The sequence below is a fragment of the Bacillus rossius genome, chromosome 1 (genome assembly GCF_032445375.1).
Source record: "Bacillus rossius redtenbacheri isolate Brsri chromosome 1, Brsri_v3, whole genome shotgun sequence".
Lineage (NCBI taxonomy): Eukaryota > Metazoa > Arthropoda > Insecta > Phasmatodea > Bacillidae > Bacillus > Bacillus rossius.
Window position 1 is genome coordinate 329,569,052 of NC_086330.1, and position 24,571 is coordinate 329,593,622.

Sequence of the window (24,571 nt, forward strand, 5' to 3'; positions counted from 1 at the left end):
GCGGAGTTTTTAAATTCACTTGAACTTTTGGGTGTACCCTCACATAAACTTCAAATGAAAAACTAAATGTACAAGTTATGTTAATGTGAAATCTAGATGCTGCTCGACTGTGTAATGGAACAAGGCTTCAGATCACACAATTGGGGCAGAATATACTTGGTGCCACTATTTTAACAGGTGTCGGTAAAAGGAAAAGTGTTATTATACCTTGAATTCCAATTATCCCTATTTATCTACCATTCCAATTCAAAAGAGTTCAGTTTCCTGTAAGGCTTAGTTTTACTGTGTTACCATCAACAAAGCACAAGGGCAAGCATTGCAGGAAGCAGGGGTGCATTTGGAAAAGCCATGCTTTTCCTATGGTCAACTATATGTAGCCTGTTCGCGTGTGTCCAATGCCTGAAATCTACACATATTTTCACTGGAAAGAAAAAAAATATAACATATTATACAGGAGCATCCTAGATCCTAGAATGATACTCTTATTTAAGCTCTTTTAAAGAACAATTAATTTATTATACGTTAACACTTTGAACTTTTTAAAACGTGAGTAAGTAATATTATTTATGTTTTGTAATAGTGAAACATATTTCAATAAAGCATGTTTTCAGTTTTATAAGCTAAATTGTATGTTAGAATTTTTAAATACTGATGATTCCAGTCATGCAATAAAAAACCAATTGCCATATTAATTTATTTTCTTTGCAATGATCTGTGATAATTATTTATGGACATTAACGTGAGCGAAGCTGCGGATAAAAGCTTGTTCACAATATATCTGCAGTCAATACTGAATTACTTTAATTTAGAAAATGAACATTAATTTTATTTCCAACATGGCATCCATGCTAATAAGATGTTGTTTTTGAAGTGTTGTGAACATTAACATTAACTTAACTACACTTTATCCCATCTTCTCTGAAAAGTTCTCTCAGGGTTACCAACAACCAGTCATATCATCTTTGGCTCGGTTACTCTAGACTTTTTTGGATTGAAGCTGCTTATTGTGAAATATGCACTTATATATATATATATATATATATATATATATATATATATATATATAAACTTGAAAAGTGAATTTAAGTGTTACTTAACATACGTTCTTAAATATATATGAAACCAAAATATATCTCCTGTTTTGTCTTTGAATGATGAAGCAGCATCACCACCACCACCTCCGTGTAATTTAAACAACAATTATGCAATCACAAATTCGTGGTACCTAAATGCATTACAATCATTTTAATCATGCAGAAAATTGTATTAATTCACGACCGCAGAGGGAATTTGCAACTGTTAGATTTTACGTATTTGATGCAATGAAAAATATAATCATGTGCACATTTTGAAATATTTGAATAGATTTGGAATGACAAGACACATGCATGAAGCTTGTGAAAGATAGTAGCAAGCACATAGGAAACAAAGAAAAAGCAACTTCTGGCAGCAGTAGTGTACCAAAGCGGCAAATTTCAGTGCAAATTTCTCTTCACAAACCAAAGACTTTGAAAACAGCAACTAAGCTTGATTGGAGGTCTACGGTTTTTTTTGGGAAAGGTTTGACTGTACATATTTCTGTGGTACCCAGATTATAGTTCAGGTTTGTGGTACCGATTAAATTGCCTAGAACTTCTAAAATTCTAAACATTATCTAAAACCTTTGGCTGAAAATATTTTAGATGAAACAAAGTATTACCGTAAAAACGGGTTGAATTATAAAATAAATTCAAAATTACCTTACTATCAAAGTCATTTGCTTTTATTATGAACCATCTTAATATTATCTTAAACCTTGGTCCAAAGCAATTTTTTATACGACCACATATTAGTGCAAAATATGAAAAATAGTTCTTGAAAGTCAGAAATAATTTGTAACTACCTTAGAAGGCATAACATGAAATTCTTTCTAACTATTAGATGCTGGATGCATTTACGTAGTTCAAATAATTTGAACTAATATTCAAAATATTTTCGTTGCATGGATTATGAGAACATGTTTAGTCAATCATTTTGGAATATTGGAGAACATATAGGATTCATGTACATTAAGTTGTTTAAATGTTCCAAAAGTTAATAGAAGTTTCCAGAACATTTCCAGAAGAAATAGGTACTTCAAAATCTACTTACGCCTGTTAGGCTCTGCCAAAAAGGATTTTTTTTTTGTAGAAGGGTGAACAGAAAAGACACTAATTTACGATTAACACTATCATTTAAAATAATTATTTCATTTGCGAGCTATTATGTAAGATGCAAAGAAAAAATTAAATTTTTATAAATATGGAAATTAACGATGTTGTTATTACTATATTAAAAAAGGAATTTGAACTATAGTAGCAGCAGGAACTCAAACAGATGACTAATACCCACTTTCAAACACGAGGTACTTACTTGCATAGATAATAATTTATTTTCATTTATAGTATAACACTGTCATTCTATTTATATTTAGTGGTAAATATTATAATAGTGTTAAGTATATTTTATTCTTAAATAAGTATTACTTTATTTGTATAGTAAGGATTTATTTTGGTGCCAATAATTGCCTTGGAAATGTACTAGGAGACACCAACAAATTAAAAGATTAAAGTTTAAAAACTAATAAAAAAAAGGTTAATTTTCAGCTTGGCTCCGACTAACAGGCGTGGAATTAGCTATTCGTACAATCTCACTTCATATTTGTAAGCTGCCAACAATACGGCTGCACGCAGCGACGATCGAGCGACAACTAGTTAAACAGTGAAGTTGTCTTCCCTTACAAAGGTGAAAACAAAGGGGAGGCAACCTCATGTCAACTGACCAATCATAATACAGAACCAGAAAAATAACCATATATGGAATACTACGCTGCTAGAGTTTTTTTTTCTGAAAGTGTTCAAGGTTCGTTCTGATTGGCTGGCGAGGTATCCACCAGCAAAAGTTCTGGTCCATCTGCACAGTCATGTGCTTACAAGCTGGCTTTTCCCAACAATGCACTACCTTGAGGCGTGGAAAAATAACTTACTGGCGACAGTGTGTCGTGCCTGTGTCTTCCTTTCTTTTTAAATCTTCTAGAATATTACAGTCTCACTGCCCAGTAAATGCTTTAAAATTACGAAAATGTAATTAGTATACATACTAATTTTAATTCAAAATAGAGAAAATAATAATAAAACTACATTCATTAGGTAGAACTTAAAAAAAAATATAGAAGCACAATCAAAATACTTTATATGATGATGCATAATAGAAGTAAAATGAATATAAATTAATTATGAAACATTAAGAAAACATCAGCAACATAAAATATTCTCAGTTAATTGTAAACAGTAGCCGGAACAGTATTTGTTAAAAGTTATTTCTGGATATATGAATTACATTTTTCGAGATAACACTGAGTATTTTATATGAAAATTAGCGCATAATTTTATATTTTAATTGATGTTTCATTCAAGCATAATTTTTTTATACCATGGGAAAGATAATCAAATATTCAACAATTTGACTTTATTTTGTTGTATCGTGATTATTATTTGCGCAGTTAATATTTGTCCTCGTCAAGAGTACTGATGCTTTCTGCCAATATAGATAGTTTAATATCCACACAGTTTAAAGCTTTACACTCTTAAAATTAAGTTTATTATCTTACCCACCATTATGAAACAATTAGTTTTTTAGTTTTTTTTTTGTCGTACTAACTGTCAATATTCTGTCTGAGTAACTGCAATTATAATTGTAGGACATCTCATTCTAACACCCCACCTCAGTGGCGTAACCAGAAATTTTTTCTGGAGGAAATTTGGTATAAAAAATTAAATGAAGAATTTTTATGTTTAAAAAAAAACTAACAACTAGGGACACTTACATTATCATTTTCAACATGCATCACTGTCCTTGTGGTTTGTGATTCCAGGTGTTGTATCAGCTCACCTTGCGTCAGTCAAAATTAACATTCTTTCTTCACCGAAATGTCTCATAATTTTTTTATAACTTCTGGGGGTGATATATCCTTCATCCTTCCCTTCCTTGCATCTGCCACTCCCCTACTTAATGCAAGAAAATTCTTGTTAGTATTTTAAACTCCATGGATTACATTCTTATATAAAATATTATATGTATATTTGTGAATTTGAATAAAATTGTGGTTTTCATTTACTGTTCCTTACATGAAGAGCATTAAATTTTGTAAAAATTGTAAAAAAAAGTTTTATTATTTACTTTTTTTAGCAAATTTATTGCTGTTTTATGGTAAATTGTGCGTACTTTAGTATTTACGTACACATTTTTCACAGGTGGATTTCCTCAACATTCTAGAGATCTTCAGAACATGTCACCACATGGAGATTTATCCATGTCTAATCATTTGGTTGGTCAAATGTCTGGGATGAACATTAATGGCCCCCCTCGATCAAGTCAATCGCTGGTAAGATGTGTGTAAACATTAATTTTTTTATAAGATTAACATTTAAGTAGATTGTATCTGTGGTTATGGATTAGTAATGAAAAATGTTTTGCAACTTAGTTGCAGAAAAATGCACTTAACACCAGATAAACAATTAAATAATAAATTAATTTTTTTGTCCTACCAAGATTCTCAATTTTTTTATGTAATGGTTTATCAGCAAAGCTGTATTTTATGTTGCACATTAGCCATGGCAGGCAGGTATGTGTGTTTTTAGTAGCTGTCAAAATAGTTTCATGGTGTATTAAGCAGCCAGTATGTATTTGTAGGTTATTACATGCTCTAAGATCTGCATCAAGTTCAAAGGCCACTTCACAAGCCAGTCCCATGTGTAATACAGTTGTCTGCGGGGATGTCAAGAGAAACTAAGTGCCCGGGGGCAAATAATTTTGTCGTACTCCCTCCCCATTACTTAATACACAACTTTTAAACCCACACAATTAAAAAAATCTAAACATTGAAAACCTTTAAGAGAAAATATATTTCTGTGTAAATAGGACAACGCTATATAATTTTTAACATATTTAAGAACATTTTTCAGATATTTCTCTTTATAAAACATAATTTTCAACCAATAATCCCTAAATTATATTTATAAGTATTAAGATAAAAATTCAACATGAACTCTTACTAAAACAACATTTTAGTATTGAAGACTTAGAAATAATAATACAAACTAGGATTTTTTTTGTGCTTTTATTTGAACATTTTATTGCCAAATAAATTTCTATGCCAGTGTATCTCTTCATTCTATGCATTGTGTTCCCAAATCATGCTGACCTTTTAAATTCACTGTGTCAATTCCAGAGAGTTCCACAGAAAAGAAAATATAAAGAACTTTCAGTGATAAAATTCGATGTCCTATTTATTTTCTACCAGTGTATAAATTATTTTTAAAAACACGTGTATCTTAAATTGATCTTTCGGACCAATAATTTGACTGGTACTAGAGGTAAATGGAGCTTCATCATCAAAGAAATTTATTTATTTAGGCCCATACCACTGGAAATTCTGTTTGTATTCCATACTGTTACGATCGCGCTTGGCGTCGCCGCGCTCGTTCGGCCTGGCCGCGCTCGTTCGGCCTGTCTGCGTCCCCTTCCACCCGCGTCCTCTCCCTGGTATCTCGTGTCATACTGTCTCGCAACATCCTAACCGTCGCAGCGCGCACCTGCCTCAGATCGAGTTACTTAAAAGAGGCCGCACTGCGGAATAAAAGGACTTAGACATGTTTATCGGCGCGTTTTGTGGGAACCCGATGCTTGTTGAGTTTATCGGCGTTCTTTGAGCAGCCGCCGCGTCCTTCGAGGACTCACGACGCGTTTCTGGGCATTTCGACGGCGAAGGTCGCGCGATATCTCGGATACATGCCCGATTGTTCTGGACGGGAACCCAAGGGCTATATAAGGAGGTTGGGCCGACCTTCGAGAGGAGTTCAGTGGGGAGTTCTCCCGCGGCGGAGTTTCCGGGCGATAGTGCCGCGGGTGCGGCAGAGTGGCGAAGTCCCTGGACGAAGGTTCCAGGGCAGGGAGTGAGTAAGTTCAGTGGAGTCGAGAGGTTCCGGGCGATAGAGTCGCGGGCGCGGTGGAGTCCCGGGCGAAGTTGCGAGTGAGTCGTCGTGTGGGATCTCGGCGAAGGGTGTGACGGCGGCGGCGGAGTGTGGCGACGGAGTCCCGCGGCGGAGACCCACGAGGGGTGCTGCGGCGAGAGTTGCGCCGGAAGTGCGGTCCAGCGAGGTGTGTGAAACGAGTGACTGGGGAATTGACCTTTTTTACGTGTAATTAATTATCTGCCAATTTAGAAGATTATTTGTAAGTGACAAGTAGTGGTAATAAATAAAACTGTGTGTGTGAAATAAAATCTATTAATTGGGCTATCCTTTACGAACCTGCGGTAAATCGTAACAATAGTTTGCTGTGACATGTTAAGCTTTTGATAATTGTTTGTATTCATATATACGTTATATACATTCTGCTTCAGATGACTTCTGCAGTTAATAGGAATTAAGATAAACTTAAATTGAGGAAATACTGTCACCACAGCGAAATTATTGAAGTTATTCTACTATGTACAATTGAAATTTTTTCTTTGGTTTCAGCAGTAATGCTTTGCAAACTTTATGTGTACCCACTGTAACTTACTAACTTGGAATGAACGTAGAGAAACAGTGGAGTATAAATAAATTGCAGTCACTGACTAAATGAACTGTTTCATCCTTTATCTTGAAGTTACAACCCCCCCCCCCCCCCCCCCCCCTCTTCACACTTCCCCTGTTTGTCTAGCATTCCACCACCAAGTGATAACCAAGCAGTTCAGCAGTAAAATACATTCTTTTTTCTGTGCAGTCTGTCATCATAACTTAAGTACTTGTAAAAAGATACCACGTTGCATGCATCACATTATTTATAAAGCTTCTATTGAATTCTATTATCAATACACCCGCAATTATTATCACACTATCAAAGTAAACTGACACATTGAAGAAGGTCTCAAACTAACCGGTCCTGCTTTGTGCCCGGGCCCCAAAGATTTGCCATACTCTCTCCCCCCCCCTCCTCCTCCTCCACAGCCTGTTCTCCTTCTCGGCAGCTTCGGCAGCTCTAGTTGTTGTTGGGTCAAATAATCCTTTTGAGGATATTATTAGAAATCCAAGTTATTTTCAGCTATCACCTGCTGAATAAGTTTTTATTTTATTTTTTAGCATTGCTCAACACTAGAGATTCAAATGGAAAAGGAGCAGACTGGAACAAATGATACTCAAAATTGGTTATTCCCATTGGCAGGGAACAGGCTCAGACTATCTTGTCCTCTCTCCCATCCAGATGATAGTGTCAGGAGTAGGCTTGTGCTTGTAGTTGTTGCTGCCGCATATACTTAAAAACGTTCTTACTTTTATGTGGCAGGGAACATGATTACACCCTTATTATTCTTGAATTTACCCATTGTTGTTGTGTAGAAATAGTGCACAATTTTCACAGATTTTTAAGTTCTGGAACTGAACCGAGAACCAAGGGAAAAAAAAAGAACAGCCACATCACTAGTTTAAAGCACATGTGGAATTGCTGTGTGCAGGATAAGAAGTAATTTATGATTCAGTATTGGAAGAAGTATGATAATGATGCTTATAGTCCCTTTTGAAATCAATACTATTAATACAAACACATACATGTTTACATTCTGTCAATAAATGTAGTCCCACAGTTTAATGTCTTGTTGATCACAATATGTTATAAACGGCTGCCACTAAAATATATATTTTTAGTTAATGAACATAGCAGTAAGATTTGGTGTAAAGTAACATACAAATTTTTATTTTTTACAGTCTGACACTTTGTTTGTCAATGCATACAAGTAACTAGGCCATGCTAACTTTAAATTTATATTTAATTTAATCTGGTGGAGGGATACTAAAAATATATATTAAGCAAGCTTCTGGGTTCTAGCTGTGTCAAAGATGTTTTCACCAACCTTTGGGTCGACTTTGCAGTCGCCCGATATGTTGGTGAAATCTTTCCCTTCGACATGGCTAGAACCCAGAATCCAAGCAAATTCACAAAATGACAGCGAAAGCCCATGATCCTTACAATATTTTAAGCAGAACTTCCAAAAGGGTCCGGCTAAAAATGAACTACATAACTGTATATACTTTATTCTGTCTACTGTTGCCTTGGTTGGCAAGGGTCATTCTCATTTGCCAGAGGTAGCCAGAGACTGAGATAGATGCTGTGATTTGGCCACCTATAGGAAGCAGTGTGTTGAAAAGAAAAATTTTTGTCATCCACCCAAAATCATACCTGCCATGGATGCAAGCAATAATTCTTTATTTTGGTTGAATTTCACGTGAACATCTTACGAATAATATTTCATTATGAATGCAGTACTAGTCCATTTTGTTGTTTATATTTGAGTAATGAAATGAACTAGAAAATTTGTTTCAATTTATTATAAAATAACATTGGAAGATATTAATTTTTTTTTGTTCTTTAGATTTGATATAAAAAAAAACATATAATTTACATTTTTCAAGTATTTTAATAATAAAAAATGCTTGGTAAAAATGCATGGTGTTCAATATTCTAATCTCGTTGTTACAAATGGAATTCGCTTAATTATGTTATAGTAATTAACGGGTGCCACCATATTGAGGGAACACGGATCCAGCAAAGACTCTGTTCTCTGGGCATGATGTCGCCAGTGTGGGAGTGTAACTCGTATCTTCCTAGCGAAGTTACCCTGATGTACGTGGACCTGGCCCGCTCAAAGCGTTGAGCGCACTATAAGACATTAATTAAGTTGGTTCTTATTGGCTTCCCACATGTTGCGAACAAGTAGACGTGCGTAGAGAGATTTATTACACATCACTGTACTACATGCCTCTCATGCATTGAATTAATAAAAAAATAAAAGTGTTGAAACGCCTGATGGCATGATTTAGATTAATTAACCAACCTGGGATTACAAAGATCAGTCCTTGGAGTGCTGGAGGCGTCTTGCCGCGGGTGGCCATGTAGAGCGACTGAGGTGAAAAATGGCCGCTGGGCAGCATATCTGACACAAGTTGAAATTACTTTTAGGTAATTCCAATTTTTACCGTTAACATATTATGATAAAAACACATTCCCTCCTATAATTATTACAGCATTATTTAGGCTTAAAAACATGCAGTGAAATTATATATTAAGATTATTGTTAAAAAAAATTATTGACTACGTAAGCAGCCTTTGTCAGGTTCAGGTCCGTATCAGTAGAAATATAACTTAAATAAAATGAACACACAGAATTTTTACGGGGATCTGAAAACAGCATACTGTACACTTGGGGATAAAAGAAAGTAAGTTTACAATTTTAATATGCTTAATAAGGGAATGAGGGACTTACTCTACTGCACTGTCTTGCGGTAGCTTGTGTGATTAGTGGCGCACTATTCCAAACATTGGTCATTAGCACGTCGTGGCGGGAGGTTTAAAAGTGCCAGGTTGTGGGGGCGCAGTCCCAAATGATGTCAAATGCAAAACCTTACATGTTAGTTTTTTGGTAATTTTCAGTTTTAATGTACAAAAATTAGCAAATTTTTCGGTGCCAGAATCAGTAAACATGTTTGACGCTTAAATTTCTAGAGAATTCAAAATTTCTAAATTTTTTTAACCTCTTGAAGACCTACTAATGTTGAAGTAAGAAATAGCTTGCGAGGTGCTTTAAAGGTAACACTAATGTTGTAAAAGATCTTTTATCTAGCATTCCTTGATTCGGAAAAGTCTATAATCCAGCACCAATTGAGCCATTCACATTCTGATTTTTTGTAGGTTAGATTTTTTTGGAATACATGATGCTAGCAAAATTATTTGGTCTTTCATCTGTAAAAGTCTTATTTTTTTTATCAACTAACTATAAAAATTGACTTTGCACTAGTCACTTGCTTTAAGCTAGGTTCAATTCCATGTTTACTCTTTTTTGTTTGTTTCCAATTAAAAGTCATAATTTCTCTTTTATGGTATTTTTTTATTTGTAAGATGTCTACCGAATTGAATTAATTTACATATCAATAAAACTTTAAAGTTTTGATTAGAAGCCTCTGAAAAAGGTCTTTACTTACACTTTTCGCTAAATATTAATCTGTATTGTGTTTACACCCTGTTCTTTTAGTAAGAATTAAATCTCACACGTGGTGTCATTCTATTTAGAAAACATGTGGTTAGTAAAATAATTATAATTAAAACAATGAAACAACCTTTTGTTTTTGTTACATGCTACTGAAAATGAACCTTGCATGGTCCACTAGCTAAGAGTTCGGTAGGACTTGGTGTTCGTTTACTTTGGCAGTTAGAGACATAGTATATGTCTTTTTAAAGTATTGATTTATTTGTAAGATTATTTGTAAATAAATTATAGTTTCACTAATAAATCATCCAAATTTCCATAGGAAACACTTAAATGATCATAGTAATTATTTCTAAAGTGTGAGATTAAATGCATTATCATATGAAAATTAAAATTGCAGATCATTATTGCTATGGCTGTGGTCCTGAACTTGCTGAATTAAAGTGATTTTAGTATAAACAATATATTTATTTTCTAGTATAAAATTCAATATTTTGTGTTAATAAACAAGACATTTACTGTAATAGGTGGTTGTTTATTCCTTATTCCATTACATATTGCACTGGAAGCCTTTACCACTACCAACCTTACATCATCTAGTTTCCCTACATCTCCCTTCAACAAACAGAACAAATACCTTTACATAACACTATACTCAATACACCATCATCAATACAACTCGTAGTTTAGTACTGTACATACTATATCAAGAATTTGTATTAATATTGTATTAATAAAGAACCATGTTTTGGTTGCAGGATTACCCAGGAAACACTACTGCAAAACAGACACATACTGTGCGATCTTATGGTGATATACAACCAGCTGTAAATGGAGTTATGTCACTGTCAAACGAGCAGTCTCTAAATGGTTTGTCCAACCAGACTCCTCCTTGGCCATCCAGAGGATCGTTGCCATCATCATCCCAGCCTTCAACACCAAGTGGAGATACATCTTCCAACGTGCCAGAACAGTTTGACTCTACTCCTATAATGACAAAAGGACAACCAAATCAAGTGAAAGCCCTGTCACAACAAATGGGAGGCCCACCTCAGCAAATGGGAGGCCCACCACAGCAAATGGGAGGCCCACCACAGCAAATGGGAGGCCCACCACAACAAATGGGAGGCCCACCACAACAAATGGGAGGCCCACCACAACAAATGGGAGCCCCACCTCAACAAATGGGAGCCCCACCTCAACAAATGGGAGCCCCACCTCAACAAATGGGAGACCCTCCACAGCAAACGGGAGGTCCTCCACAACAAATGGGAGGCCCACCACAACAAATGGGAGGCCCACCACAACAAATGGGAGGCCCTCCACAACAAATGGGAGGCCCTCCACAACAAATGGGAGGTCCTCCACAACAAATGGGAGGCCCACAACAGCAAATGGGAGGCCCACCACAGCGAGGACCTCAGCAAATGGGAGGACCACCACATCAAATTGGAGGTCCTACACAACAAATGGGAGGTCCTACACAACAAATGGGAGGTCCACCACAACAAATGGGAGGTCCACCACAACAAATGGGAGGTCCTACACAACAAATGGGAGGTCCACCACAACAAATGGGAGGTCCACCACAACAAATTGGAGGTCCACCACAACAAATGGGTGGCCCTCCACAGCATATGCGAGCTCCACCACATAAAATGGGAGACACACCACAGCAGATGGGAAGCCCACCACAGCAGATGGGAAGCCAACCACACCAGATGGGAGGCCCACCACAGCAAATGGGTGGCCCACCACAGCAGATGGGAGGCCCACCACAACTGATGAGAGGTCCACCACAGCAGATGGGAACCCCACCACAGCAAATGGGAATCCCACCACAGCAAATGGGAGGCCCAACACAAATGAGAGACCCACATCAACAAATGGGAGGCCCACCGCAACAAATGGGAGGCCCACCGCAACAAATGGGAGGTCCACCACCACAAATGGGAGGTCCACCACCACAAATGGGTGGCCCACCGCAACAAATGGGAGGCCCACCACAACATATGGGTGGCCCTCCGCAACAGATGAGAGGCCCTCCGCAACATATGGGAGGTACATCTCAGCACATGGGAGGTTCTCCATACCAGATGGGAGGCCATCCACAGCAAATGGGAGGTTCTCCACACCAGATGGGTGGCCATCCACAGCAAATGGGAGGTCCACCACACCAAATGGGAGGTCCACCACCACAGATGGGAGGCTCACCATATCAAATGGGTAGTCCTCCAGGAATGACTGGGCCTCCACATATGGGTTTGCCACCATTAACAAATCAGCAGCAACAAATGGGCAATACACAATTTCATCAGACAGGGCCTGCTGGCGGAAAAGGTTATCCTCCTCCAAACCAGGTTAGTAGATTTTATAAACATAGAGCATTCGTGATCTTATTTACAGTTAACTTTTACAAATCTATTTTGCGTGAGAATTTTTAATACTTAGAAAGTCATGTGGCACTCCAGAAAAAAATAATTATTTATATGGAGACATGCTTGAGCACCGTTGCTGAAATGTTTGCTATAGTATTGCAGCATTAAGCTTTGATTTGTGTTGATTGTATTTAGTCTTGCTATGTCACTACACAGCACACATGTGCTATCCTAATCTGTTTCATGTCTGGAGAAATCCAGATAGTGGAGTAATTCAAATGTCAGCAAATTGGATCATTGCACGTAGCGTAACAGACAGAAGGAAGCAGTCAGTTGTTTTGAGTTTTGTCGAATATAAACAGCTGACGCTATTATGAAAGCAAAAGAAAAAAAAATTAGGTATTAATTTTTCCATAAGGATGATTTTGTTGACAAAACCAAAAATTACTTACTAACTGAAATCTTTAATAGCAGACAGCTAACCACTGATTTTGGACTTTGTGATATTTAACTGGTTTACATATACAACAAAGAGATCAGAAAATTTGCCTCTTGATATTTGAAAATAGAAAAATGTTTTAGGTAATATTAGGATTTACAAACAAAAAAAAATAGAACCCATTAAGTCATAGTATATTATTGAGTATATTTGAAACGTATACTATTAATTTATAAAATTGGAACCTTTTATGAATAAGTTCTGTTTGCAGTACTGTGTCATAATCCTGAACCCATCCTGTAGTCGGTAAACTAGCTCTCTCTTCCGTGTGTTGCCAAATCTCTCCAGCCACCTTTTTCATCTTTACCTTTGATCTGCAATCCCGCAATCGCTTTGTTTAGCGTTTCCTTAATACCATGGGGTTATTTTTTTTGTCCTTATCCTCCTTACTGCCTTTTTGATCCATGTGAAATAATTTGCTGCATCCCTGGACCCAGTTATTTCTTTGATGCCAATCCTTTTATTTCACAAAATGCATCTCCTCGTTGCCTGTTACTGGACAGGTCAGGCATCTTGATGGATGAACTTTGCGATAAGCACAGCAGCGAACTATCGAAGCAGTCTGGTTTCGCACACTACGTGCTCGGCAATGCCTGTACATGTATCATACCATCAACAGAATGCCTACTGGTGTACCTACAGGTTCTTGACGTGTCATTTGTATCAAAAATGTAGTTTCATAGGGAGATGAATAATTTAAAATTGCCAGGTTCTATGGCGTGGCTTGCTTCGTCGTGTCGCCTATACTCCCTTAGAGAAAAAAAAACTTTTAGAACTCCGTCTTGGCCCAGATCAGCAGGTGCTAAGCTGACACACCTTACATTACCTATGTATTGTTTTTTTTGTGAGCTGCCACACAGAGCTACCAGACGGTGGAAAATTCGCATGCATGCTGACAGACTAACAGTGTGATGATGGGTGGAGGTGGTGGTCACGTCATGACGAGTGACCGGCCATGCTGCTTGCAGGACGCGTACAACACGAGCATGGGCGGCCAGCCCTACCAGGCGATGGGCGCGGGAGGCTACCCGGCAGGGCCCCAGCAGCCCGCCCAGCCGGCCCGCAGGCTCGACCCGGACCAGATGCCCAGCCCAGTAAGCTCGTCAGCGCATGGCTCCAGTGCATACATGTGTATTTATGTAGTGCATGTAGAAATTTATCAAAACAAATTTCTTTTAAGATACTTTGCAACATAGTGAGGGTAGCTAGTAAGTAGCATTGAATAAACATATTCAAGAAAAACACACACACACACACACACACACACACAGAGAGAAACACATACACACATACACATACACACAGACACACACACACAGACACACACACACAGACACACACACAGACACACACACACAGACACACACTCACAGACACACACAGACACAGACACACACACACACAGATATATATATATTAAAGTATTAGATTGAGGGGTCTAATCAATTTTTCTATTGTTCATTAACATACATTCTTCCATTGAAAAATCTTAATTTATAAATGGTAATTATCAAATTTTTAAAGCCCATACATTAGACAACCTGAAGCCAAATGACTTCAACTGTTAGACAACCTTCAGTATAACATGTTCTAAAACAAAATTTAAGACTACATCATTTACAATAAATGAAGTATTCATCTTCAGAATTGTTTTGTTTTTGTGAATAAACTAAGATGAATATACATTGATGTATTCGTTGCATAAAAATGTAACAAACCCTTTAAAATGGGTGTTGCTCTGTGGTTTGCACGAATACTCTTAAGGTACTGCTTGTTCTGTCACGAAAGTTGTTGGTCTTCGGATTAGTTTCACTTAACTTTCATACCCTTCTGTCTCGTGCTTATCCCTTCATCCGTCGACCCAGCCCAGCTAACTGTAAGCTAGACTGGATGGCCTCTCTGTTCCTGTTGCTGTCCACTCTTCTTGGCTGTGGTGTTGCTATGCATTGTGTCTGTTCACCTGGTTTTGTGCATAAATAGGCTTTTGATTATTTTGCTGCTAAACCACAGTGTGTTTAACTACTTCCTGGCTTTTGGGTCAAGACTACGTCTGAGGAAATAATGCTCTGATGATTTGACTTGCAATGTTGCGGCCATCTTCAAGTGTTATGGCATAGTATTTATTTGGGGTCATTCACAGAAGAGTTATGATTGGTATCTGTGGGTGGCCGTGATTGGATGATGGTTTTGCCAAATGGGATGAGTCTTTTTATTAGAAGCTCAGTTCATCCAGTTGTCTGGAATCGGCATCTATTTATCTTCTCCCTGTACAAAGGCTTGAATCTTGATCGTAGGCTTTTGTGGTCAGAGTTGCTAACTACATCTTGGATTTTGGGTTCCTTCATGTGTGAGGAAGTGACGACGGGCCTGACGTTTCAGCATTCCTTGTTGCAGTCATCATTGAGGGTGATTAAAAACTGAAGCAAACACACTAGAGACCAATTCCGGACAGCTCCAAGATGTGAAAACCTGGTGTTGTTTTCATGTCATTTTACTTCACAAAATATGTTTCAGACAAAAAAATTTTCATTACGTTACAAATTTGGTCTAAAAACTTTGTTCTCTGCCATATATAACGCAACAGACCATACCAAAACAAGGAAAGCACTAATGGCAGATATCTTGCTTCAGCAAGAGAGAGTAAATGCCCATTTAAATGCACACTGCGAGCTATGGATGAGAGACACTGTAGTCCGCAATTGGCCAAGCTCTTTGTTGTTCAAAATTCGTGAGTCACACCCAGATCCTCTCAGGAGATGTTTACTCTGGTTTAAAGTTATAGAATACATTTCAGAACATTTGGTATGGAGATGGATCACCAACTTCTTTAATGCAGCTCTGACTATAAGTTTAGCGTTAATGATTTTCAAACTCTTTTTAGCTGTAGTAAAGGAGGTTTGGTTAAAGTGTCTTTAGAGAATTTATTTAAACACTTCTACTTATAGCTTTAGTAAAAACCTTTTAAATAGTTTCTCTATGTAATAAATTTAAATAATTTTGTAGTTCACCTTTAAACTTTAATTAGCAAACATCGTAACTCAAAATATTTTTTTTTGCATTAAGTTTCTCAGAATTATTTTCTGAATGTCATATCTAAGTTTCATAATGCAAACATTTTTCTACAGAAAACAATGTCCAAATTATATCATTATTTTTATTGTGAAAGGTAGGTTACTCACAAGTTCTCTTGGTTCGTCATTGAAACATCCAGTTGAACCATGCACGTTCCTTCAGCATGTTACATCTTAGTGTATGATTTAGACAAAAAATTCATTCCGCCCTTTACTTCCCGATAACAAAGCCAGAGAAAGGATAGGCTGAACGATATGTGAAACTGTTTCTCAAGAGGTTGTCGTCCTGCCGATGTTGATGCGTGGTTGGGTGGTGTCTGAGGGCGCCAACTAACCTTTAACAGGGGTGGTTGCTGTGGGCTAGTACACAGCACGAGACTCCGTCTCTCGGTGGTCGTGACGTCGCCACGTGGCAGGCAGGAGTGGTTGGACCACACACACGACTAACTTGTCACGTTCTCGGTACGAACACCGATCGCCGAACTCCGCGAGTCGCACACGTCTGCTCGCGCCGAGGGGTGAAGGCCAACTGGCGCGTACTGGCAGGTCCCGTTAGGGCTCTAGTCGATCTCCGCGACAATCGACCTCCACCCGTTCGAGACACTACCACCGACCACACACGACGACCGGTGAGACACCGAGGTGGCATAACGACCTGTGCGAGCCACGCGAGCACCTGGGACGACGTCAAGGTTTGATCCACCGCTTGACTGTACAATGGTTATGTTGTCTGTGAAGGTGCCTGAAAAGTTGAGAAACTTGACAAACATCTTAAAACCGGCCTTCAGCTCATGCATAGTTATTGTTTTGGCCCTTGGCAGGACTGCATACAATGCAAAATAGTTCGAAAGAAACTCAATTATTTCTCTCAGAAACATCAAGTAAATTACAAACTTTTCAAGTCATTCCTCACAACTGCTTGCTTCATTCAGGAGTTCAATATCTTTGTTTATTTTGTCCATGGCAAATATAAAATGATTAGAGGTAATCCAGTTTTTGTTGCTGCTGTATTGACCATTTTACACACAATAACTTAAAAATGTTACTGTATATTCTCAAAGGAAAACCTGCGTTTGGTTGCTTAAAACTTGGATATAGCATGGAGGAAAATATACACATGACCACGCATGCCATATCAAGAATTGAGATTTATTTATTACACCATAGACAGAAAAAAGAACCACACATTTTTATCAATAAAGAACTCCAGCCACACTTTGTATGGTTTTTTTACCCATAAATAAGGAAATCAAAACCATAATTCTCTGTAGGAAACAGTAAAGTTAAAACAGTACTATTAATATTCTTGATAAAAATTAAATGTAAGAAGTTAGAAGGTACATGTATTGTTACAACCAGGAGTAAAGTTAGATTTAAAAATTTTGGTTATTTGTTGTCAAGGAGTTTTTACCAGTTTTGCAAATTAGACTGATTATAATGTACTCTTAACACTTTCAAGAATATAAAATTATACTGTGTATTGTGCCTGACTCACAGCTTCTTGTAAATTAATTTTTATTCCTGCATTATTAGTATGCAACCTGAAATTTGTTCTTTTCATTCATGTGTTAGAAAACTCATTTCAAAATAGCTAGTAATCGAATGCAGTGTGAGGAAATTCATGTAAGATAAAGGAAATGTGCTGTCCACATAAGGTAAGAGTGTCGACAGACACTTTAGGGGTCTGCCTAGCGAGGAATGTATTTGTGTTAGTGAGGCTGGGTGATAAGTGTGACGCTCGCTGCTGCTTCTAGCATGGTATCACGTCCAAGCACAAAGCTGTGGTCTGGCATGCAGTCTTCTTGTTGTACATTGACCAGCTATGAGATTTTAGCGGTAACGATAACATTACATGGTGGAGAAATGAAGATATTGGTGTAATACAAGTCCTGTTAGTGCTTTCAAAAATCTGTACTGAATGTTTCATGCCTAAAAATTATTCTGAAAACATGCATCTAAGCCATTTTAACTCTTCTAAAACATAGTTTAAAAACAAAATATGGAAGCCTCAGACATGCTCATCCACCCTCAGCACATTCTTAAATGCTTTTTGTAAACGGACTTCACTCCGATATTCCAAATCTCTGCACACCGTGTGTGTGTGTGTCCAGGTAGGCGGGGTCCTTGTATCGTGTTCAAAAATAATTTTAAAAGCGTTAACCCTTGTAAGAAATCTTCTCGACTGACGAGACTGATCGCCTTGATTCCACGACTAAAGATCTGGATGCGGTCCGACTGCTGACGCGCGTGTTGCACTTGGGCACAGATCCAGGTGATGCAGGACGACCAGCGCAACCGGTCTGGCGTGTTCTGCACCAACCAGAAGGGGCTGGTGCCGCCGCTGGTCACGACGGACTTCTCGGTGCAGGACGGGGGCAACGCCAGCCCCCGCTACATACGCAGCACCATGTACAGCGTCCCGGCCACGGTGGACATGATGAAGCAGGTGAATCCCGCCCGCCCGTCGGTGCTCGAGGAACGGTTACTGGGGACAGTGTTTCATGCTTATATTTTCAGACCAATATTTCATATTTTAAACATGTCCTTTTTGGTGTTGTTTTTATTCTTCCAATATAATACTACATTTATGAAGACAGAGAATTATTCAACAAAAAATGACACTAAGATTGATACTTAATTCATATTTTACCAAATTAGTGTAATATTTTTACTTATGCATGATACATTTTAACAATAAAATAATTTGTTATTCATGTCTACAGCAGAATTACTTGTGACAACAAAAAATAAATCTGTGTATGTCTGTGTGAAACAAGTTGCAACATCAGCAAGGTAAATATGAGTTAATGAAAGATGTAAAAAAACTATGAAAGATTAATTATTTTTCATAACAATTTGGTCCATACATTTTGTTACAAGCTTCTCGTAAAATCAGTGACCTCCATTGAATTGAATATTTATTAGATTACATTATTGTGATTAATTTCATGGTTTTAGTACATTTTGGTGCAGTATGTTGTATTAAAGGTTATTTCAGTGTTCTGTAGTGTATTGATATGCTTTTCAGTTTTGATTTGGTTTTATAGCAATTTGCAGTAAAATCTTGTCCCTACTGACTTCGGCATTGAGTTAGCCAACAGGACTGTCAAATTCAGGTGATCGTGTGCTTTAAGCCAGGTTTATAAATTACGCTAGAAACAAAATAACACAATAAATAAAAGATGCTAAATATTAAATGACAAAATTTGCAAATTCCAGTTCAAATTATGTAAGATGCAAAAATGCAAAGCAAGCGTCGTCCAGCTTTTAACTTTTTGCGTTCTGGCTCGAGTTCCCACCTTCTATATTTAATTAACTGTTCCGAAGAATTTTAATGACTTGGATGGTGTGCGTATAATAGGAGACAATATTATTTATATATCATATATTGTCAGTTGTTAAACTTTTGCACAGTGAAAGCAAAAAGATTTGATGATTTCACACATATTCACGATAAACTTGAACTATGAAAAGCAGTCCAGAGATGTAATTTTTTTCACACTTATACAATTTCTGGTTGCAGGGTTGGTGGTGCCTTGTGACTGTCGTGTTTTTTAAAGATTGTGATTTTTATTTATTAGTGGCGTGTTGGGTTTTGCATTACTTGCATTGTTTGTAAACCTGGCCTGAGTCAGAGTGTAGTAATGAAATATGTAACATTTTGGTGCATTTAAATTAGGACATATTGTGTTTTCCAGTTAATCCGGGCAATCTTGAATCTACTTGTTCTGCCAATAACTGCACAAAACTTCCCTCAATCAATGGTCTGTCTCGTATCTTTGCAATGCAGACTGGCGTCCCGTTCGGCCTGGTGATAGCCCCAATGGCGGAGGAGGAGTCTCACCCTCCCATCGTGGACTTGGGAGAGCTCGGACCAGTGCGCTGCAATCGCTGCAAGGCCTACATGTGCCCCTTCATGCAGTTTATTGACGGTGGCCGCCGCTTCCACTGCCTGTTCTGCAAGGCTGCTACCGAAGGTGTGGCTCTCTCCTGTCTCCGCTGCCTGTCCTGTGATGTGGCCAGCAGAGCAGTGGACCACTCACCTCCCACCAGGGCGATCCTAGTTCCACTCCCAGGGCGCCTGCAATTACCAAACTGTGGACTTGTCACAGGAGTCATGTTGAAGTCCTGAAATAAAACTATGTTGGAAGTCACAAAACTTTAATCTAACTTCCATTTTGTTGTTTCAAGCATAATTTCCGTTCATAGTTGCACATTATGTATAGATAGTTGGAGACTTTTTAAATAATGTGAAAATTATTTGTGATGGGCTGTGTAACTTAAAATTTACTTTTGCTTATTTTATTGTAGTGAATTCGGAGGGTTACGTTGTGTTAAGAAAAATGTGAAGGTGGGCGCCATCATATGATAGGGGCATATGGACGTGGCGGAGACTTCTCTGAGGGCGTGATGTGACCCGTGTAAGAACAAGTTTCAGACCCTTCTTATACACATAACCAAAATTACCAAGGTCTGGCCTGCTCTTAGCATTGCGTTCACTATGGACTTAAGATATTACGGTGGACTCTTAAGGCATAAACAACACAAAAGACACTTACATAAATGAGGCATGTCCTCTCACGCATTTGTTACTGATTAACATATAGTAATGTAATTAATATTGAAAATAATTTCCTCTTCGGCCTATTTTGTGTCTGCTCGGGATTGTTTGGCTCTGTCTTTGTTAGGTATTTATATTTACTTAATTATGTTAAAAAGGGTGCTTCAAGCCATTCTGTTGAAACCACATACACTTGGGGATAAAAAGAAATGCACATAACCCCTAACTTAATTAATTCAGACAGGGGACGTAGCACTGCATGACCAGATGTCTTCTGGTGTTGTGGCACATTGTTTGAAAACACACACACTCTAACGTACTGTGGCAGTTCAAATGTCTGAAAGGACATGTGAGGTTTGGGAAGGGAGTGTAGTCTTACAGGCTCGTGGTGTGAAGCCCCGGTCGACATCAGTATACAAAAAAATTACTAGGTGTTAAAAAAAATAGCAAACAATTTGATGAAAATTTCTTTAAATACTGAAATTAGTTCATCTGGTTTTTGTAAACACCCTGGTTCCTGGTGTGGTTGTACCCAGATTTTTGGCACATGGGAAATGTGATGGATGTTGCTCTATGGTTGTCCCAGTCTCTCGCTCTCTCTCTCTCTCTCTCTCTCTATCTTTCTCTCTCTATCTTTCTCTCTCCCCCCCCCCTTCCTCCCCCCCTTCCCTTTGCACCATGCTCCATTTTCATCTCCACCCCTCATTGTTTATAATGACCTCAACCTGTATAACGACCTATGCAGTCTGTACTAGGTTGCATTTAGAGAGGAGGAAAAGGGCAATTTGCATGAGTCACATATGTTAAGAGGCATTTCCCAAGAAAATTATTCGAAAATTTATTACAGTGAACTAACTGTTCTAATCTTTGCATCAGTTGTTTGAGGATAACTGCATGCAATTTTTCTTTGTGATAGCAATCTAGCTTTTTTAGTCGGCGTATATATTACAATGTGTATACAAATAGGATGTAAGTATATATAACCTTTGATGGCTGCAATTTGTATTCGTTTTTAGATTTTTTTGTTATCATGAGAGACTATAACCATATTTTAGTGTTATAAAGCAAAAATTATTTGACACCCTGAAGGGACCATTAGGTCCTGATGACACCTTAAAACAGCCCTTGTATGTCTCATGAACAGCGCACTAGCTGTCATTCCACCCATAATATTCATTATTCCATTAAATAAAATAAATTACTTGGTTTTCCATTGTACTAGGCTAGTTTACAGTTCACCAGTATTACTCTGAGAAATTATAGATATTTATATGTCAAAATAAAAATGCTGATTAAGTTACCTGTCCGAAAAGTACTTGGTGGGATATGCTATTTAAAGTTTGTGAGGAGCCCTTCAATAAAACTACTAAATGATGTTTTTATTAGTGGTGCACCGATGCGGATACCGATTAATCGTAATCAGCGATTATGGGTACTTGCCGATTAATCGTAATCGGCGATTATCTTAACGATTATCTGCCGATTATCTACGTCCCGGTGTAATTAAGTAGGTTTTTACCGTGTAATATTTTGTTACACATTTTAGGATGAAATACGGTAATATTTGTATATATTACAAAATTAATCTAACTCCGTCAGATCTTGATTACAGATATTTCGTTAAGTTTAATAAATCTCATTGCCTCGAACAATAAAAAATACATTTTTCCTACACGTTTATTTACGTTTCGTCTTTTGTTCTGTCTTTTGTTTAGTGGCCTTGTACATTACCTATAGCCAGAGAGGTAAATTAGATGGCACGCAATCAAAATACCACAAGCAGTTGCAGTGGATTCTATGACAATCAATCTTTTCGAGTCATAGTAGCGGTTCAAAATCGCTGTCCCGATACCTTCTAGAATTTATCACTGCGTTTTACCAACTCGTTATGGGCGTCTTTGGTAACATTATCCGTTGTTATGTTATTTGTATGTGACGTGAAAAGTGAAAAAGTATTTATAATTTTATATATTCAGTCAACATAAATAAAATCACATGTGCTAGAATTGGTTTTGTGTCATTTTTATATAGTGAGATGCCGAGTTGGGAGAAAAAAAGTGAAGTGTGGAAACATTTTTCTATAAACTCAAGTGAACAAAATAAAGCAACATGTTTACATTGTTAAACGGTAATTTTTCGTGGTGGTGATGGTAGTGGACTGACCAATCAGCAGGGATATACTTCTATTAACCTATGGAACCACATCAAGCAAATGCATCCTGATAAATTAGTGGAGAAGTGTGCTAATGTAACCACAGATGATTGTGATACAGATGGGGTTCCAAGAAAAGTAATGAAATTGGCTCAAACAAAAATAACAGACAACATGGAAAAGAAAATACTGTACTTTTTATTTATTTATTTATTTATTTATTTATTTATTTATTTATTTATTTATTTATTTATTTATTCAATTTTTGTTCTGTAGATCCCATATGGAGGTAAGGACTCCGGGATATAGAACAAGTCAATTAATACAAATATATACATATATACAAACATACAAACATGTGAATGACCCAAGAGCATTAGAACTGACAGTTTATAGCTGAAATGATTTGTGAAGATATGCAACCTTATGTGATAGTCGATAATAATGCTAGTTTTCCGCAACAAAAACTTACCCATTGTAAATTACTATTATTAGACTGTAGTTCAAGTTGTTTACAATAACAAATATAAATAGAAGTTAATTTAATTTACACTTTGAAATGACTTTATACTTAATAGTGTATTTTATATATTTTTATACTGTTATTATAACTATATTCTCAATTTTACCTAATCTTGTTATTAAATTCACATTGGAATAAAAAATTTTGTGTGCATTATTACACTTGAAAAAATGTGTTCATTATAATCGGTAACTGAATCTGTATCTGCCGATTATTGCTCTCATAATCGGTAATCGAATCAGTAATCGGCAAAGTCATATCGGTGCACCACTAGTTTTTATTAATAATTGTAAGAAAAATGTGTAGTGAACTTGGTCCTAAACCTATTTCTCATTCAAACCTACTTACACTTTTGTGGGAATGAACTGTTCTGATTTTGCCACTGTAGCTTTCAAGTATTCCAGTCTTTTGTAGTGTGCCAACATACAAATTACAAACAAGTTTTTGACACTGTGAAGATTGTGTTTACGGATCTGTGTCCGTTTCAGTGCCTTCCGAGTATTTCCAGCATCTAGACCACACAGGCCAGCGTGTGGACAGATACGAGCGCCCGGAGCTGGTGCTCGGAACATACGAGTTTGTGGCCACCAAGGATTATTGTAAGGTGAGTGAAGTAACGCCATTGTCGGTCCTTTGTTCAAGTGTTTGCCTAACGTACGTGACTTCTCACCCCCACCATACACCTACTGACTGTCATGCTGATGTGGCGAGGGTCATGCAGGACCATTGAGAAGGAGGGTCGGAGAGGGCAAAATGCCCGGGGCCCGGATTTCTAGGAGGGCCCCGATTGAGTTTCGATGCTTGGGTCTACGCTGTAGTAGTACGGAAATCACATGTTTAGTAAAGTAACTCATAGGAAAACTTCCAAGTTATGAGATTATTGCCGTGGCCATGGACATGTTTACGAATTTTTAGATTTTTTTTATTGTGGGGTTTCAAAAGTTCTTCATTCAATAATTGTAAGTGGGCTCAACAAAATCATTCGTAACCTTGGCCTTTGGTTTCTATCGACGGCCTTGATCATAGGTTCAATCCCAACATCACTCAAATTCATGAGCACAGAGTCGGTATCCCAAGTGTTTTGGAGCCCTTTATAGGGTAATCTTGGAGGTTTCGTTTCAAGCTTGTGTGCACAACTATGTGATTTTGAACCATATAAAATCAAATTAAAGTAGCACATTTGAATCCCCCATGTTGCTACTACTTGTTGGAAACATAGAGTTCTACGTATAATCTTAGCATAAAATGTGTAAATACCATACATTCATGCATCCAAGTAAATGTTTCAGCCAAATCTACAGTTATGAAAAATAGGGATTGTTTAAAATTACCTTGGAACAACTCTGAT

General features: G+C 37.5%; 1 protein-coding gene across 3 annotated transcripts in view; it reads left to right on the forward strand.

Annotated features, from left to right (window-relative positions):
* Positions 1–24,571, forward strand: part of LOC134528027 (protein transport protein Sec24C) — a 96,201-nt gene that overhangs the window by 9,185 nt on the left and 62,445 nt on the right. For all 3 annotated transcript variants that reach the window (XM_063361205.1, XM_063361204.1, XM_063361206.1), the window contains exons 4-9: positions 4,272–4,402; positions 10,798–12,399; positions 13,885–14,010; positions 18,254–18,433; positions 19,778–19,964; positions 23,712–23,827. In XM_063361205.1, coding sequence (XP_063217275.1) covers positions 4,272–4,402; positions 10,798–12,399; positions 13,885–14,010; positions 18,254–18,433; positions 19,778–19,964; positions 23,712–23,827 — 2,342 coding nt within the window. The remainder of the gene's footprint in view (positions 1–4,271; positions 4,403–10,797; positions 12,400–13,884; positions 14,011–18,253; positions 18,434–19,777; positions 19,965–23,711; positions 23,828–24,571) is intronic.